This window comes from Hippichthys cyanospilos, chromosome 9 (genome assembly GCF_059441005.1).
Source record: "Hippichthys cyanospilos isolate Australia breed blue-spotted pipefish chromosome 9, RoL_Hcya_1.0, whole genome shotgun sequence".
Lineage (NCBI taxonomy): Eukaryota > Metazoa > Chordata > Actinopteri > Syngnathiformes > Syngnathidae > Hippichthys > Hippichthys cyanospilos.
The window spans coordinates 16,962,891-16,978,817 of NC_142377.1; the positions used below are offsets into that span (position 1 = coordinate 16,962,891).

General features: G+C 39.5%; 3 protein-coding genes across 3 annotated transcripts; 1 reads left to right on the plus strand and 2 right to left on the minus strand.

Annotated features, from left to right (window-relative positions):
- The first annotated feature begins 8 nt into the window (after nt 1-8).
- Nucleotides 9-5,285, plus strand: tmem43 (transmembrane protein 43). The gene is made up of 12 exons (XM_088423144.1): nt 9-121; nt 877-1,017; nt 1,200-1,334; nt 1,800-1,894; nt 1,991-2,040; nt 2,492-2,561; nt 2,626-2,696; nt 2,792-2,919; nt 2,991-3,041; nt 3,764-3,865; nt 3,941-4,058; nt 4,717-5,285. The coding sequence occupies exons 1-12, from the start codon at nt 104-106 to the stop codon at nt 4,917-4,919; spliced, it is 1,182 nt and encodes a 393-aa protein (XP_088279270.1). The 5' UTR covers nt 9-103; the 3' UTR covers nt 4,920-5,285.
- A 14-nt stretch (nt 5,286-5,299) lies between these two features.
- Nucleotides 5,300-9,381, minus strand: LOC148419189 (rho-related GTP-binding protein RhoA-B). Its single transcript, XM_088423146.1, has 5 exons — nt 9,276-9,381; nt 6,550-6,707; nt 6,304-6,424; nt 6,096-6,226; nt 5,300-5,990 (listed from the first exon to the last, which is right to left on the minus strand). Exons 2-5 carry the CDS (start codon nt 6,703-6,705, stop codon nt 5,817-5,819), a joined length of 582 nt encoding a protein of 193 aa, XP_088279272.1. The 5' UTR covers nt 6,706-6,707; nt 9,276-9,381; the 3' UTR covers nt 5,300-5,816.
- Nucleotides 9,382-12,115: 2,734 nt separating this feature from the next.
- Nucleotides 12,116-14,687, minus strand: cishb (cytokine inducible SH2-containing protein b). The gene is made up of 3 exons (XM_088423145.1): nt 14,506-14,687; nt 13,920-14,068; nt 12,116-12,974 (listed from the first exon to the last, which is right to left on the minus strand). The coding sequence occupies exons 2-3, from the start codon at nt 14,053-14,055 to the stop codon at nt 12,469-12,471; spliced, it is 642 nt and encodes a 213-aa protein (XP_088279271.1). The 5' UTR covers nt 14,056-14,068; nt 14,506-14,687; the 3' UTR covers nt 12,116-12,468.
- Nucleotides 14,688-15,927: the final 1,240 nt, after the last annotated feature.

The following is a 15,927-nucleotide window of genomic DNA, read 5'->3' on the forward strand; positions in this document are numbered from 1 at the left end:
GTCAATAAAACAAGAAGAAGTAGGGAAATGATGTCATTGGTAGTTAAAGTTTGTTACATTCGGTTGTTTTCTTCGTGATCGTAATTTTCTATTAGTCTTCAAAATGTCTTCGTCGGCGGCGGTAAGTTGTTCTCATATAAATTGTGATTATCTTTATTTATTGATTGTGGTCGATCAACATGCAAGACAAATCATTGTATGACGCAAACAAGTGTAATAATAAATATTGCTGGCGTTGGGACAAAACATCATAAGTCGCACAATTTAGGAAATTGATTATATTTTGATTGATTATATTTCCTATGCTATTGGATCAGTTTTCATATTTACAAATCAATGATCTAAATAGCTTGCTGTTTTTGATGATTCAACGTTAGTGATTGAACAAATATGCTGATTTTGGAATTGCCTATGAAGTGACTATTTTAAAGGTACAATACAGCGCCAGTTTTGTCTCATGCCGTTTTCATTGTAGCTGTCCTTAGAAGCGTGGGAGCTTATTCAACAGCCCAGCTTTGGTTTAGTTAGTCAGGAAAATCAGCTATGAGTCATCGCTTTTGAAAAAGTATTTAACATTTAATAGCTTTGTAACACCTTCTACATATGGGACAACACTAATGACTGGATGAAGCAGGGGCAGTTAAGTTAGAGGACTAAATGTTGCAGAGGGCACACATTTGTCCTCACAAAAATTTAGCTATAATGTTTATAACATGAAAAATACTCGAATTGCAGCAAATATTTAGTTCCGTCTTACAAATTCCTATGTGTATGTTAGACAAACATTTGTTTTCTGTGAAAAGGCTTTTTGGGTCATCTTTTTGAGATGGTTAGATGGATATTTGAGCGGTGTTGACGTTTTTTTTTCTTTTTCAGTTCACAGGTAAAGACTCACACAAGCGCGTAAGGAGTGAGACCAAACCCGGGTTCCTGCAGCGATTAAGTGACACTGCGGGAGGAACGCTTGTTGGCGTTGGACTATTCTTCCTCTCCATATATATTCTCTTCACTAATGAGGTATTTGTGTTTGTTGTTTGTTTTGTGTTTGTTTGTTTGTACATTTGTGTAAAAATTCAAATGATCACGCTCAGGATGTAACCCAAAGTCAGTTGGGCTCATCTGCAATCCTGATGAAGACAAGAAAGAGGAAATATATGGATGTGTTAATTGTAATAAACAAAATGTTGTTTCTCCCTCAGGGACGGGCTGTGCAGACTGCAGCTTCCCTGGATGAAGGACTGGCTCAGGTGGTGTCACTCGATGCTTTGGCCAGCCTGGACCCACAAAATGAAAACAGCTTGGTTCATCTGTCTGCGCCGCTGCGTACCGCTAAGGTAAAGTTGACTTTGTCACTCTTTTATGCCAATGATTCAAATACAAGACACGTACCTCTCGTGTGCAAACCCTGTCCTCGAGGGCCGCTATCCTGAATGTTTTTGATAGTTCTGTCCTCCAAGACACCTGATTCAAATGATCAGGATCATTATCAGGTCTCTGCTGAGCTTGCTCTTGTGGTAAGTGGAAAAATATAAATAACCCGACACAGTTTTGCTTAAATTCAGTACATTTGTCTTTAATCCCTTTAAGCGGTTTGAAAATATTTTTTAGGTAAACTATGCTTAAATTGCATTTAACATGTAGGCTTAAGGGCATAACTTTTGTTTTCATTTTCTTATTTTACATGACACTTGTAATTGTGTCTTCAAAGTCACTTACAGACGACGCTTTAACAAAAGAGTAAATCCGAGAGTGGAGCTTCCTGTTAGCTTCCAAATGTGTATTTATGTTTGCATGCACAGAGTTTACATGACCCCAACTACAGAGTAGAAGTACAAGCTGTAAAGTTGAAAAGGCAAGTGGAGATGTATCAGTGGGTGGAGTACCGGGAGAGCAAGTGAGTCTTCCGATGTCAACGTCTTTGGCATACATGAGACCTCGACGTTGATTGTCTGAGTTATCTAAGTAAATGTTCTTGCATTATGCATTTCAGGGATAACACAGTGGACGGCAATACGGTAACCGAGACCACGTACACCTACAGTAAGTAGCTGGAAATGCGGTTAAGTGACGTTACAGAATGAGCTCATCAACAAATTTCATGGTCTATATTTAAGGATACAGTGTTATGGTACGGAGGTATACGACAGTAATAATAACGACACCAATTGTATATAACTGCTATAAAGGGTTAGAATACATAGAGGTAAAATAATTGGCTAATATCTGCTGTTTGGCATCTTATTTCTGGCCCTTATAGACAAAATATGAACTTATTACTGCTGAAAATGACTTCATAAGTTTAGTAAGTCAGAATTGATTCTGCCAGAAAACACATAAGAAGTCGACAAACTTAATGAATACAGATAACAGATGGATATTAAAAAATCTGCCATATTCTGTGATTTTATTTATTTATTTACTCACAAGCTCGCTGTGGTGCTGCAAAAAAAGAAACACTCTCCATGTACTTTTGCACCTTTCCTTTCCTTAGACACTGAGTGGAAAGCAGAGGTGGTCAGCAGTCGCCATTTTGATCGAGAAATTGGTCATCAGAACCCAAGGTGCTTGATTCTTCTCATATAATCCATATCAGAAGAGATGTTTCATCTAATCTTTGCTTTTCAGTGCCATGCCCGTTGAAAGTGTTACAGTCGTAACTCCTCAAGTCCAAGTTGGCCCATTCACTCTGTCTCGTGGTAATCACTCAAAACCGAGTGGCATCGACACACTTCTGAAAAAAAAAAAAATGCTCACATGGTTTAATGACCCATTCCCATGTGTTCTTCCCCAGGACTGGTGGAAAAGATTAATAACTTCCGGACACTGAGCCTTGGACATATGACTGTTTCTGAGTCGGACCCTTTCCTCGCCATCAAGGACGATTATTTCTATCACACTCTGAAGCCAAATAGGCCAGAGGTGAGTGCTCCGGTGACATCATCTTGAAAATGCTGCTCACGTACTCATTAATTCCATTTTTACTTCACGAGGTCGGAGATATCCGAGTCCGATTCTCCTTCGCGGGACTCAGCGGTGAAACTGTGAGTTCTGAACACGAGGAATGAGATTTTAGGGTCATTTCTTTTGATTATTCCTATGTGCTCTGACCGAACTCCAAATAAGGACTGCACAATTAATAGAATTTTAATCGCGATCACGATATCGGCTGCCACGATTAGTTAAGATGATCCTCTGCGATATTACCATTTAAAAAGCCTGCTACCTTACATGTCAAATCAAGCACTTTGTCATCCAACCAGGGAGAAATGTTTCACAGATGTTTGCATGACAAATGCCTCTGCAATTCTCACCCTAATATATTATTTACCCGTCTGAAATGGCATTGTTTCTCACCTAATTCCTAATACAGTGCTAGCTGTCAATTGAAACCCATTTTGAAAAATACAATAAAAAAAGGAATGAATTCAGTCTGAAATGACCGAAAATGACATTTTGACTGCTAATTGATTAAAATTTGCTTGAAAGTAAATAATGTGCTTGGTTCTACGTAGCCATTTCCATCGGTTTGCCCTCAGCAAGTAAGTTAGCAGTGTTGCCCTTTGTGCCAAGTTTTTGCCATGTCTCGAGTGAATTTGTTTAAATTATTTACTTTATTTATTTTAGTTTATTATTATTATTTGTAAGTATCAAGCCTTGTTTATATACTGCTTGTTTATAAAAAGGGCAATAAAAATTGTCATGTTTGACCAAACATGATGAACGTATATACGGGTATATTTATTTGTCTGTGTGTGTTTTTCAGGTCAGCATTGTGGCCAAGCAGAGTGGAGAGCTTCTGTTGCCCTTCAAAACCAAGTCAGGAGATGTTCTAGAGATCTTGTACCTGGAGGAGCTCTCAGCTGAGGTTTGTTGATTTTTTTTTTTTTTTTAAAGCATGTCAAAGGTAATGTCTGACTTTTACCCATTATGTGATCTACAGGAAGTGTTTGAGAGGGAGCACAAATATAATAGCATGAAGACGTGGGGAATCCGAGCTGCGGGTTGGGCCCTCATGTTTCTCGCCATTCAGCTGGCCACGCGCATCGTCTACACACTGGGTAAACTCTCGCTCACGTGATACCCCACGATCCCTTCAAATGCAAACGTGAATACAATTTGGATTTTTCACAATCATAAAAGAAAGAAAAATGATTAATGTACCAACACACAGCTTAAAAGATTTATCACACGTTGCGTATTTAAATACAAGCCATACTACGTTTTAAAAACATTGCTAATGCTAGCGATACAGTACTATACAAGGCCATTGATATGCTAACAAGAAATTAGCATTGAGTCTGGATGTGCTAAATCAAAACCGATCATTAATTTGATAATCAGTTGTCGATTTATCCATTGCAAGCCTAAAAATGATCGTATTTAGTCCTAATCTAGCCCTATAATACTTATCCACATCTCATAAACCAGTGCTTCTCAACCAGTATTAAAAAAAAAAAAGTGTGTATTTTAATAACATATATGCTGTTCTGGGTAAGATTTTCCTGCGAATATTTCCTGTGGTTATGACTTTACTGTCTTTAGCATATATTAGTGGTAAGACCTTAGTGTGTCATGATTTAAGGACAAATGTGTTTCTGTGTTTTCAAAGGCTATTTTAAATAATTTTTTGTTCTGTCTTCAGAAAAGTTGGTCACTGATTATAGCGTAGCCCTTTCTTTGTATGGTTGATGTATTTCTTCATTTGTGTGCCCTCAGTGGACTGGGTTCCTATCTTGCGAGACCTGGTTTCTGTGGGGCTGAAGATCTTCGCCCTGTGCGTGTCCTCCTCGCTCTCACTCCTCACCATCGCAGCCGGGTGGTTCTTTAACAGACCCCTGATGGCGGTCGCTCTGGGAGCCTTGGCCGTCCTTCCCGTGCTCCTAGCACGCTCCCAACTCCCAGCCAAAAAGCGTTTGTGACCAAGAAACTGGATGTGATGTTTATCGGAGCAGCAAGGTATGCAGGTGTTTGAAAAATGAGACTCCAAAAGCATGCTGAAATCTGCAATTTAGCCAAACATTGACATGTGCAGTATGTAAGAACATTGATCGATTTGCACTGTTACTGTTGCTAATGTAGCCCACCATCGGGAAATTCACTGTTGTGGGGACTCTTTTATTTTTAAATGCTCTTTTTCATTTTTCCATACAGCACTGATGTTTAAATGTTTCTGCAAATGTTGTCTTTCTTTAGACCAAAAGGGTTGGTACATACACGTGCTTTTTTTCCACTATGCTGTGTTGGGTTCTACTTGAAGCTTAATAAATCAACCTTAACACTTCAAATCAATGGCCTGATGCAAGATTCTTACAAAGTAATTTATTACACAAAACACTAAGTTGCCATTTGCATGTTAACAAAATTGAGTTTCCAGTCTTATATGGCGCACGTCGTCACGATGCACACAGGGATTCGTCAATGGAGCGCACCCAACGTAGGCTGACTTTGCATGTGCATTCGCTTGTTGAAGTCACAGTGATCAGGTACTTTTAACCCTAGTTGACTGTGGAAACATTCGTGGCGTCAGCAGGCAGTTGACTGGTTGGCAGGTTTGCTGACTTCTCATGACACTGCATGCTGATACCGGAGCTTTCATTATGGCCGATAGATGTTTTAGTACAAGAAAAATATCCAATAGTGACAGAAACTACTTCAGCTTAAAACAAACAAAAATAAACAAATAAAAGTGTTGCACCTTTTGTAAAATCTGGTGAGAACAGTCTTTTGCGTGGATGTTTTGGGGGGAGGGGAAGGGGATTTTGACCCTCTGCTTCTTATTTCCCGCCAAAGAGGAAGCAGTCCCATGCCGCCTGTTTTTACAGGAGGGTGCATTTATTTCTCTTCTTTCCCCGCCGGGCCTGTAGCGCCGCCCTTGTGGCCATCTCAAATACTTCCCTCACGCCATCCTTTGTTTTGGCTGAGCACTCCATGTATCCAAAGGCACTGATCCTGTTGGCCATGTCTCGTCCATCTTCCTGCTTCACAGGTTCCTGGAGAGAGGGGACACGTGGGTTGTCTTAGATTAATCACGGAGAACAGAATTTTCCACTAGCTTGCAAAATCAACCCCGTTGGAAGTATTTTGCATGCGTTCACCTGCTTCATTTTGGCAAGCTCCCTGCGGGTGTGCTCATCATTGCGCAGGTCCTTTTTGTTTCCCACCAGGATAATGGGGACGTTGGGGCAGAAGTGTTTCACCTCTGGAGTCCACTTCTCCGGAATGTTCTCTGAAAATGACAAGATGCGATCACAGGGCAAGACGGAGGAGCTCAACCGGCGGTTCTTGGACTCCCGAGAGGCTTACCGAGACTGTCGGGACTGTCGATGGAGAAGCACATAAGTATGACATCGGTGTCTGGATAGGAGAGCGGGCGCAGTCGGTCGTAGTCTTCTTGACCTGCTGTGTCCCACAGTGCTAACTCCACCTGCCAAAACAATCCCGAGTTTACCGTGCATTTTGGGCGTTTTTGAACTCCCGGTGATGGTACGAGAAGATAAAATAAAAAATATCGGAAACCTTGAAGGCAGAGGAGAGAAAATGGCACCATACCTGTTTGCAATCTACTTCGATGTCCGCCACGTAGTTTTCAAACACAGTGGGCACGTAGACCTCGGGAAACTGGTCCTTGCTGAACACAATCAGCAGGCAGGTCTTACCACATGCGCCATCTCCCACTATAACCAGCTTTTTCCTGATTGCCGCCATAGCTGCAGGTCAGAGGAAGGGGAACAGATTAAGAAAAAGTAATGTGAATGTCTTGTGCATTCTTGATGAGAAACTTTTCCAGGGATTGGAAATCAGGTTCGGTAACATTTTTAACTTAAATGGGAAAAAAACACTATAATTTTCATTTTTACAAGCTAGAAAAAATATGCACATATAGTATTGCCAAAACAAGGTGCTGCCAAAATATAGAAAAATATTTTGGGTACTACTGTATACAGTACACAACATGGCAACATAGCCTGAAACAGAGTTAAGTAAACATAGATGTTTGAATCGGGGGTGTCGAATCCAGCCCGCAAGGAGATTGAATCCGGCTCACAATAAGATTTTGTGAAGTGTTTAAAAAACAAATAAAGAATAGGACCGAACCTTTTAGTTGGCTGTCTATAATCAATGCAAAAATTCTTACTTTCTCAAGCAATGCCCCAATGTGCACTGCAACTTACAAGCGGAAGTAACCAGTTGCCACCCTAGTGCAAAATAGCTTACCGATCGCTTGAGTGACAGAAGGTTAACATTAGGATCTAGCTTTGTCATGCTACTGCTCGTGCAGATAAAATCCTTCAATTGCACTGAAGAGTTTCACAATGGGCGGGGGTGGCCATCTGGGCCATAACCGGATATTTGGTTTTGATCCGTATTTGATCCCCTTTACGTGATATTTTGCACTATATTATTAGCCCCATTGTTTTTGTTGTTTTATTGCTATCTATTTATTTGCTCATGGAGTGTAGTCTGCTGCTCGGGAAGTGAACATATTAAGAATTTCATTGTGTGGTATAATAATACTATTCATATGACAATAAAACTCTTGAATCTAGAAGTCTTGTATACATTCCAATCATTCTTGTATTATTTACAGCTCTTAGTTGTATTTACAGCTCAGCAATTAGCACACTGGCGCATCCAAATTTGGCGTGATACCAGGAGTTCAACTTTTGCTGTCATGTATGTCATTACGTGGGTGCCACCCAGTGTCCAAAATGAGATACTACAGCACCGGTTTAATTCCGTTTAATTGTCTTTGCACTTCACTGAACACCTTGATAGTTAGTTGTACAATCACATTCTTTGATTGGAGCATTTTTCTTTCACTGCATATTTGTTTCACCCATCCATCCCCCCAGACTTGCTGGTGCCTATCCCAGCTCACTTTGGGCAGTAGGTGGGGTGATAACTGGTTGCCAGCCAATCGCGGGGCACAAAGAGACAAACGACCATTAATGCAGCCAATTACACCTAAGGACAATTTAGTATGTCCAATACATCTGCCATGCATGTTTTTGGAGTGTGAGAGGAAGCCCACGCGGGCTCAGGGAGAACATACAACTCCATAAGGGAAGGCCGGAGCGAGGTGGATTATTTTACTTATTATTTTTCAACAACATTTACAGTCGACTACAACGAAATATGATTGTAGATGTGCACATGAATAAGCGGCGAGGAGTTCTTTGCAACCTCAACTGACAACCCCACTTATATTTTGCTACTCATCACTATCCAAAGCTCGCAGTCTCTCTGTGCTGATGTGACATCCATGACACAAATTACTACTTTCCTATCAGTTTAAGCTTTGACTGCAAAAGAGCACAAAAAATGTCGCAAATTGGTGATTTTTTTCAGCTAAAGCTGTATATTGGTGATGATGACAGGATCTGACTTTAGTTCCCACGTGCATTTTGGATTGTGAAAGAACATGTGACACGATCTGTCATTTTTATTGGCCATAAAGTGTTACGCAATGCCATACTGAATTGTTCAGTGATGTTGGAATGGTTTTAGGAAGAACTTGGGTTCACTGGAACATGATGATGATACCAAGAATCTTCAAGATACACTGAGAGACGAATCTAAAACCCCAATCGGCAGGTTTAACTAGGTACTATCGGCAAGATCCAACACCGCTACTTTTTTAATTACACTGTAATAAACGCATTTTCCGTTTGTGTTAAATCGGACTGAAATCACCTTATATCCTCATTTCCGTTACTTCGCCTCCCCGGTATCGTATATTGAGAAACTGAAGCAGGTATTCGTCCCTAAACCACATTTTCTGGCAATACCGATGTCATGTAAGGGAATGATTTAAAGGATTTAGATTGCGTTGAGCTGCTATTCGGGATTCGGGCAGGCCCGACTAGATTTAAGGAGGAAGTTGTTGTTATGTTTACTAAAAGATCGAAGCCAGCGCCTGAAGAGTTAGCCAGATTTAAAACACATAGACTTACAATACATTGTTAAAAACGCGAGACGAGGAGCAAAGTTAAAAAAAAATAATGTTCCCGCAAAAGTTTGCCAAAAACGGAAAAGTCAAAACTACTTTGTCCGGTACACGAGCGGCTAGCTGGCTAGTTAGCTCGCCGCTTGGCTTAGCGTAACGGAAGCCAATGCGAAATAACGGGTCCGTTAGCTTTCCGGCTAGCATTAGCCGAGTAACGGATAGAAAACGTAACTTTTCCAAACATCGCCGAACGAAGGCCTGGTATTACGTCAATCTGAAAAGGAAAAAAAAACCAACGTCGACTGTTTTGCAGCCGGGACGTGCTTACCTGGTGACTGAATTCAAATGAATTCCAAGTTGTGCTTTGTTGGCCTCTATCGCCGAGTGCGCTGCTGGAGGATGAAGAGAAGGGGAAGTGAGGTGAGGCGGCGGGGAGGAGAGGGCACACGACACTACGGTCAGCCAACACAAAATCGGGATTCCAGAAATTTCAACTTGCTCTCACAATATTTGTCAAGTGGCCTTTTGCTTTGCGTTGAATTAATTAGTTTTTTTTTTTCGTCTTGTGTTTTTAAAACGCTTAAAAATGATTGGAAAGAAATGACAATTGGTTAATGAGATCATCCTTTCTATGTTTTAAACGGGAAGTCAAATTTTAAAAAAATCTTGACAAAAAACGTGTTCAATCTTTCCCGCTTGTCTAATAATTAATAGTCTATTGCGTTTTTGGAAAATGCATCCAAAAATTACAGTAGTGACGTCACAGTTGCTCAGATAACGACCATTCACGGCTCACCTTTCAACTGTCGCACGACCAAGCTCAGACGAGTGAACTATTTGCATTTTTTATTTTTATTTTTTGCAATGGTACTTCAAACCAAAAAAAATGTCAACCACTGGTTTAACTATTGCATGCCAGGATTAATTCATTGTATGAGTGAGAAGCCTTAAGGAAGTTTTATTTTCATATGAAGTGTAATTTCACAGCTACCACTTTTATACAGTAGTGAGGTGCGCTCACAGTGTCAGTGCATGAAGTACGGAACCCCGGAAGTCTAGTGACTGTTCCCCTGGCCCTGGGTGTTATGTAGTCATCTTGGTAGGATATTTGCAGGTAAACAAGGATTACGGGCAAAAATGAATTCACCTGAATCACTTTAATGAAAAGCACACAATAAAACACGTGCAAACTGGACGTGTTGGATATTATCAATCAATGTTTATAGTTTGAATAAGGGTTTAATATTTGATAGAATTTCAGGCAAATTGATGCACTTTATATGTTTTGTTGCTTATTCTTTGCTGTAAACTGTGTACATTTCTACATTTTTATTTTATTCTTAAGGATACAGTATTATGCAGAGCTCCACTTATAACAATATTACAGACTGATGAAATCATATTGTAGTAGTCAGAGGAGAGTTGGGGGTGATTATTTTTACTTGATTGAGCAATTTTTCACTGATTTTTATCTACGGTGTCTGTTTACTTTATTTCATACAGAAGCGATGCATTTAAGTGAAAAAGGCTTGTGGAAATTGCATTGTTGTGCAATTATGTAGTTGGACCTACATATTTTTGGTTCCTGACATTAACACTTCACAATTGTAATTTTTAGTGTTTTGTAGTTTTTCCTGTGTGAGGTGAGAACTAATCTTGTTGAAATGCGCTGACACCAACATTGGTTAGGCTGCCAGCCAGCTGGTGACGCTCCAAAAACTTGTCTTGTGATTCAAGAGCGACTTCGCCTCTGTCAATTCCCTCCTGGCACAGAAACATTTTTGTCACTTGGCGATAGGGTTAGTGATGTGATTGCTTTGCCAAAAGACGTTTTGAATAGTGTGGAATGGTTTGTTTATTTTTTTCCCTTTAGAGTGGCATATGATTTAAAATAGCATAGTCTATCATTTTCAACCATTGAGCCTTACTTGTACGCTTGGACTTGTTTTCCTTCTATTTTTAGATCCTGCTTTTAGTGCTGACCTCTGTGCTATATTAGCTGACACAATGATTGCAATGTTTTGCAAGATGATTATTTAGTTGTGCCGTGTGAGGTGATTTAAATGGTCTGAGCTGACACAGGTCATGAGCTTGTTCACAGCTGGTGAAGCAGTGTGCTCAATCATAACTAATCCTGATAAGAGGCTTTCTCAGAACTGCTCAGTTTTACCACTTGGAAAGCTAACACAAACACGGCAGCAGCGGTTTCCTCACACTTAGCTGCAGTGCAACAGCGGGGGTGGAAAAAAAAAGTATGTGCATCATGGATGCTCACTTCCAGGAAATCCCAAGGCATGTGAGCCTCATTTTGTATGAAGTGATGCCCACATGATGACTTTGTTATTTGTTTGCTAAAAATTTCAGGAATTGGAACGGCAGTTTCAAGAAACTATTTTAAGTCACGTTTCACTTTTTAGATAGTTGGGAGTCCCAAATATTCTTCCCGACATATATTAGATTAATTTCATTATTCATTTATTAGACTAGTTTCTATTTTTTTGTCGAAGACTATCAGGCATCACGAAGAGTTTCAAAATTTGGTGATTCGACATAGGAAAGCAAACGTCATATGGTTGCGTTAAACTAGTAACTAACAAGGATTTTGGTGTCATTGTTAATTTTGGGTAGTTTTGGACTAGAATGTGTATCAGGTGGTGGAATATGTTTGTTAAACTCCCACTGTATCGATTGCAAAAGCATCACAATTAAATTGTGACCTGTTATAAATCTCAGCCCTCAATGAAGTATACCCTGGTAGCGCATTTCTATTAATGATAGATCGATTATCGGCTCGACTGATTATCAACGCCGATATTTGGAATTTTGAAGTGTTGGCATCAACCGATGAGGGATAACTTTAAAATTAGGACCCTATTTGGCTAATGGCTACTAATAATTGTTTAAAAAAAAAACATTAATTGGGCCATCCCTAATTTCCATGTACTGAATATTCTTTTTTTTTTTTTTTTACATTTTGACAAAAATCCTGGTGTTGTATTTAGAAAGAGCTAGAATTTCCAGGGTCCAATGTCAAAACTATACATAGTTGAGATATGTGTTAACTTCAAAATGTAAAGGAAAAAAAGCTCTGAGCAAGAAAAGCCTTTTGTGTGAGCAATCTATTTTTAAGGTGAACTACGTTTTTCTCAAGACTGCTTACACAAGGAATGCGGTACCTCCTTTATTTCCTTGTCAAAAAAAGCAAAAGACAAACATCATAAAGTATATTGTATTTTAGACTCATTCCAGTCACAGAACTCCACAGGTAAGCGAACCAAAGAGTTCTACAGTGTTTCACGTAGTGTAATCTTTTTGCCATTGGCGGCCAGAACATTAATCTTGACAAACGAAATAAGATTGCCGATGATGAAAACAGAAGCCATGAATGTCGTACTGAAACAAGATCATCAACAGTAGTATGACACGTTTTCTACAATTTACAATAGTCTCTCAAGTGCTGCTGCTAAGGTTTTCAGATGAAGTGACCTCACCCACATCCCAGTCCCAGCACGGTGGGACCCTCATATGTGGAAAGGGTAATCGTGCAAGTATTCCAGGAGAGGCTTCGGGAGGGGAAGCTGGTCTGGGCAGTTTGTATGTCTGTTGATGGTGAGGCGTGCCAGGTGCTGCAAGCGAGGGAAGGTTTCCGGCCTGTGAAGGGGGCGGAGCAGCTTCAGAATCACGCCACTGTCCTTGCCGTGGTGGGACTGCACGTGATTGGCTTTAATTGCGGCGAGGCCATTGTCCTCGGTGGATGTCGCCGCATGTCCTGAGCCAATGTAGCGCTGGATGAGACTGACGACGTCGGGGAAGGACTGCAAGTGAGGCAGGTCCGGACTGAGGGTATCCAGCCAGAAAGAACCTTTCTTGTACTGTATTCGGACGCTCGTCGGTCCACAGTGGGTCATGACGGACAGCGCCACCATGTACTGAGGGTGACTGCTGTCCCGCACCAGGAACGTGCCTTCAGACTTTGCCAGGAGTTTGTCCCGAGCCTGACTCGCTGAGATGGAACCCCAGTACCAGCCTGCCATGACAAGACAGCATTTAAAAGTAGGCACCTGACCAAGATCACAACATGATTTAAAAAAAAAAAAAACACAGCATTGGCTCTCAGAATCGTTTTAAAAAACCCTTTAAAGCTATTTCAGAGAGATAATGACTCAACTATCATACTAATAGATTTTAGATAATTGATTAAATGTTCCAAGACTTAAATTGTCCAAATCTTCACAATTTCAGCACCTCACCAATATTCTTTTATTTCTGTAAACCTCCATATAAGCAGACTTATTATCTTTGAATTGAATCAAAATAAAACATTTGTTTTTACTTTGGAGAAACACATCAACATTTAGCCCAAATTAATTAGTTAAACTCGTATTTCAAATCATCCCTCCTCAATGAAATGCCATCAACCTATTCCTCTTCCTCAAAAAACAAACCTTAAACAAAACAACTCTAGTTTTACATATATCGGAAAAAAAGGTTGTTGTTTTTTTGGTTCACATTTTAAGTGAAAGGAAAATATGTGTAATTGTTCTGAACGCCTCTTCCAGGAAGTAGTTGAACTTGATTTGAGGTGACAGCCACAAAAAATGAAGACAAAAATTATTGTGTCACGGGAAAGTACGTGTCCCTCTCCTACAGTAATTTTACATCAACTTAAGAAGGAATAAACAAGAACTGACTGTACATTACAAGTACGATGTATGTAAGATACAGAAAGTCACCCCCCCAATTCACTTCTAAACAGTGAGTAAATGTTCTATTGTTTTTTGTTTCTATTGTTTTATTCTTTTGTTTTAATTCTTAAAGGAGAAACAACACCTTCACTTTAGTCAATCAAGTTAGTCCACATTTACTTTTCTCCCCACAGCAATTCATTAGCCTTGCAAGGCATGTTACTTAAAATATTAGCTGTACACTAAATGAATGTTTTATAAATCCAAGCTGCAAAGGCTTAAGGTACCTGAGGTTTGTAAATACTGGAAGGTGGTGGCGATGCAGGACAGATCCTCATCTTGATCGCAGGGGGGCTGGGGTGAATGCGGGGACCAAGGACCAGGGTCCACATGATGAGTCGTTGTCACAGCCGGGGCAACCATGACTGACACCTACCTACATATTATCAATTAAAGTGCCTTGAGAGATCATTGATTCAAAAAAACATTTTTTTTTTTAATCTCGGCCAATTAGCGGTAACAGGAGCGATTAAAAGCTCTTTTCTAATGCAATTAACTTGTACATTCTGTTTTTTTTCATATATTTTTGTGGTCCCGTTCATTTTCACTGACGTAAAATATGCGCGTTCGCTCAACACAGTTAAAAAACAATTCCGTGTTAATAACAATAACTGTACGTGAAGATATTGATATATTAAATTCACCTTTCGAATGACACACAATGTAACACAGACGGCACACAAAGATGATAACCACATAAGAATATAATCACAAACACCCACGTCTCTCAATAATAACATCGCTTAACCATCACTATTTTGTTGAAGACGAATAGTAAACAGCTTCAAAATATGTTCGTAGGTAAAATCTCACCTTTGATCGCGAATAATCATAAAGACTGAAGACAAAAATCAAGTGAAACAGCTCGTAAACTCGGATCCAGAGAACAAGTGAGTTCGCGTTCGACTGGCGGAGGTTCCCGGAATCTTGTTTGCCAGAAAGGTTTTGTATTTCAGTACAGCTGACAGGAGCCTTACCGTAACGCTGCTCTATATACACTTCCTGCGCGCTTCAAAATAAAATGTTAGGTTATTCCAATTGTGCCATCGGACTGGCCACGGCGCCGGATCGGAAAGGAAATGCTCATTCAGCACATTTCTTTGAAATGATTACTTCATCAGCAAGCTCTGTAGAAATTCATAGAAAAGAAGGAATAAACACGCGCACCATTAGAAACTTTATTAGGAAAAAAAAAACCCTACTATGTATAGGGATTTTATTGGAAAATAAACATGCATGGTAGGTAGAGAGGACATTATGAAGTCGGTGTGTCAAACTCATTTTAGCTCTCGGAGGACAAGCTACAGTATTTTCATTTGGGCTAAACTGGTAAAATCATGGTATATAACTTAAAAACTAGTCCTGTATTAATGTCAATTTTATGAAGATTTTTTTCTATGTGCGCCTGCCTAGTCCCAATTCCTATGAAATAGTTGCTGTTGACTTCAAATTTATTGTTGAGAAAAACACAAAGAGGAAGAAAGTAAAATAAATTCTGTTTTGGTCTCCTCTATATACACCAATCTAACATTATTCCTTGAATTGCATGAAATGAATGGACACGTTCTATTATGTTTTTTGTTTTCCATTTTTTCATAAAAGAAATATTTAAAAGTGGAAGGAAAATGCCCCAAACAAAATGCGTGGTTGCACAAGTTATTTTCAAGGAGTTCAGTGAAGTACTAAAAAAATTAAACAGATTAAATTTTGTTTTGTATCTAGTAAGGCATTGTAACACCAGATTGAATAAGATTTTTTTTTATATGTAAACAAATCACATGTAGTATGACATTTGATCAGAAATAAACCATGGCATTTTTCTTTTTAAAAGGTGCTTTTTCAAAAAAAAAAGAAAATTAAAAAGATCATTATAGGAAGTGTAAGGCATGTATTATGTGTATTATTTTCAGTAGGTCATAAATCGGCTGGTTGCCACTAATCCAGTGAACGCTTCAATCAGTTCCCAACCATGGTGCCATTATAGTTTCTGGGTAGAGTCTTCCTGGAATGTATACACACACACACACACACACACACACACACACACACACACGGAACGACCTAAAAAACCTTGGGGCAAATTAGTCGTAAAATCTCAATTTACTCATTCCACTTTAAGTAGTTAGATGCAAAATAGGATAAGGAACATACTTTATTGTAGAGAATGTCCGTGTAACTGAAACAAATGCATACACTGTGTTCGACCATGGACACCTGATTAAAATAATATAAAAA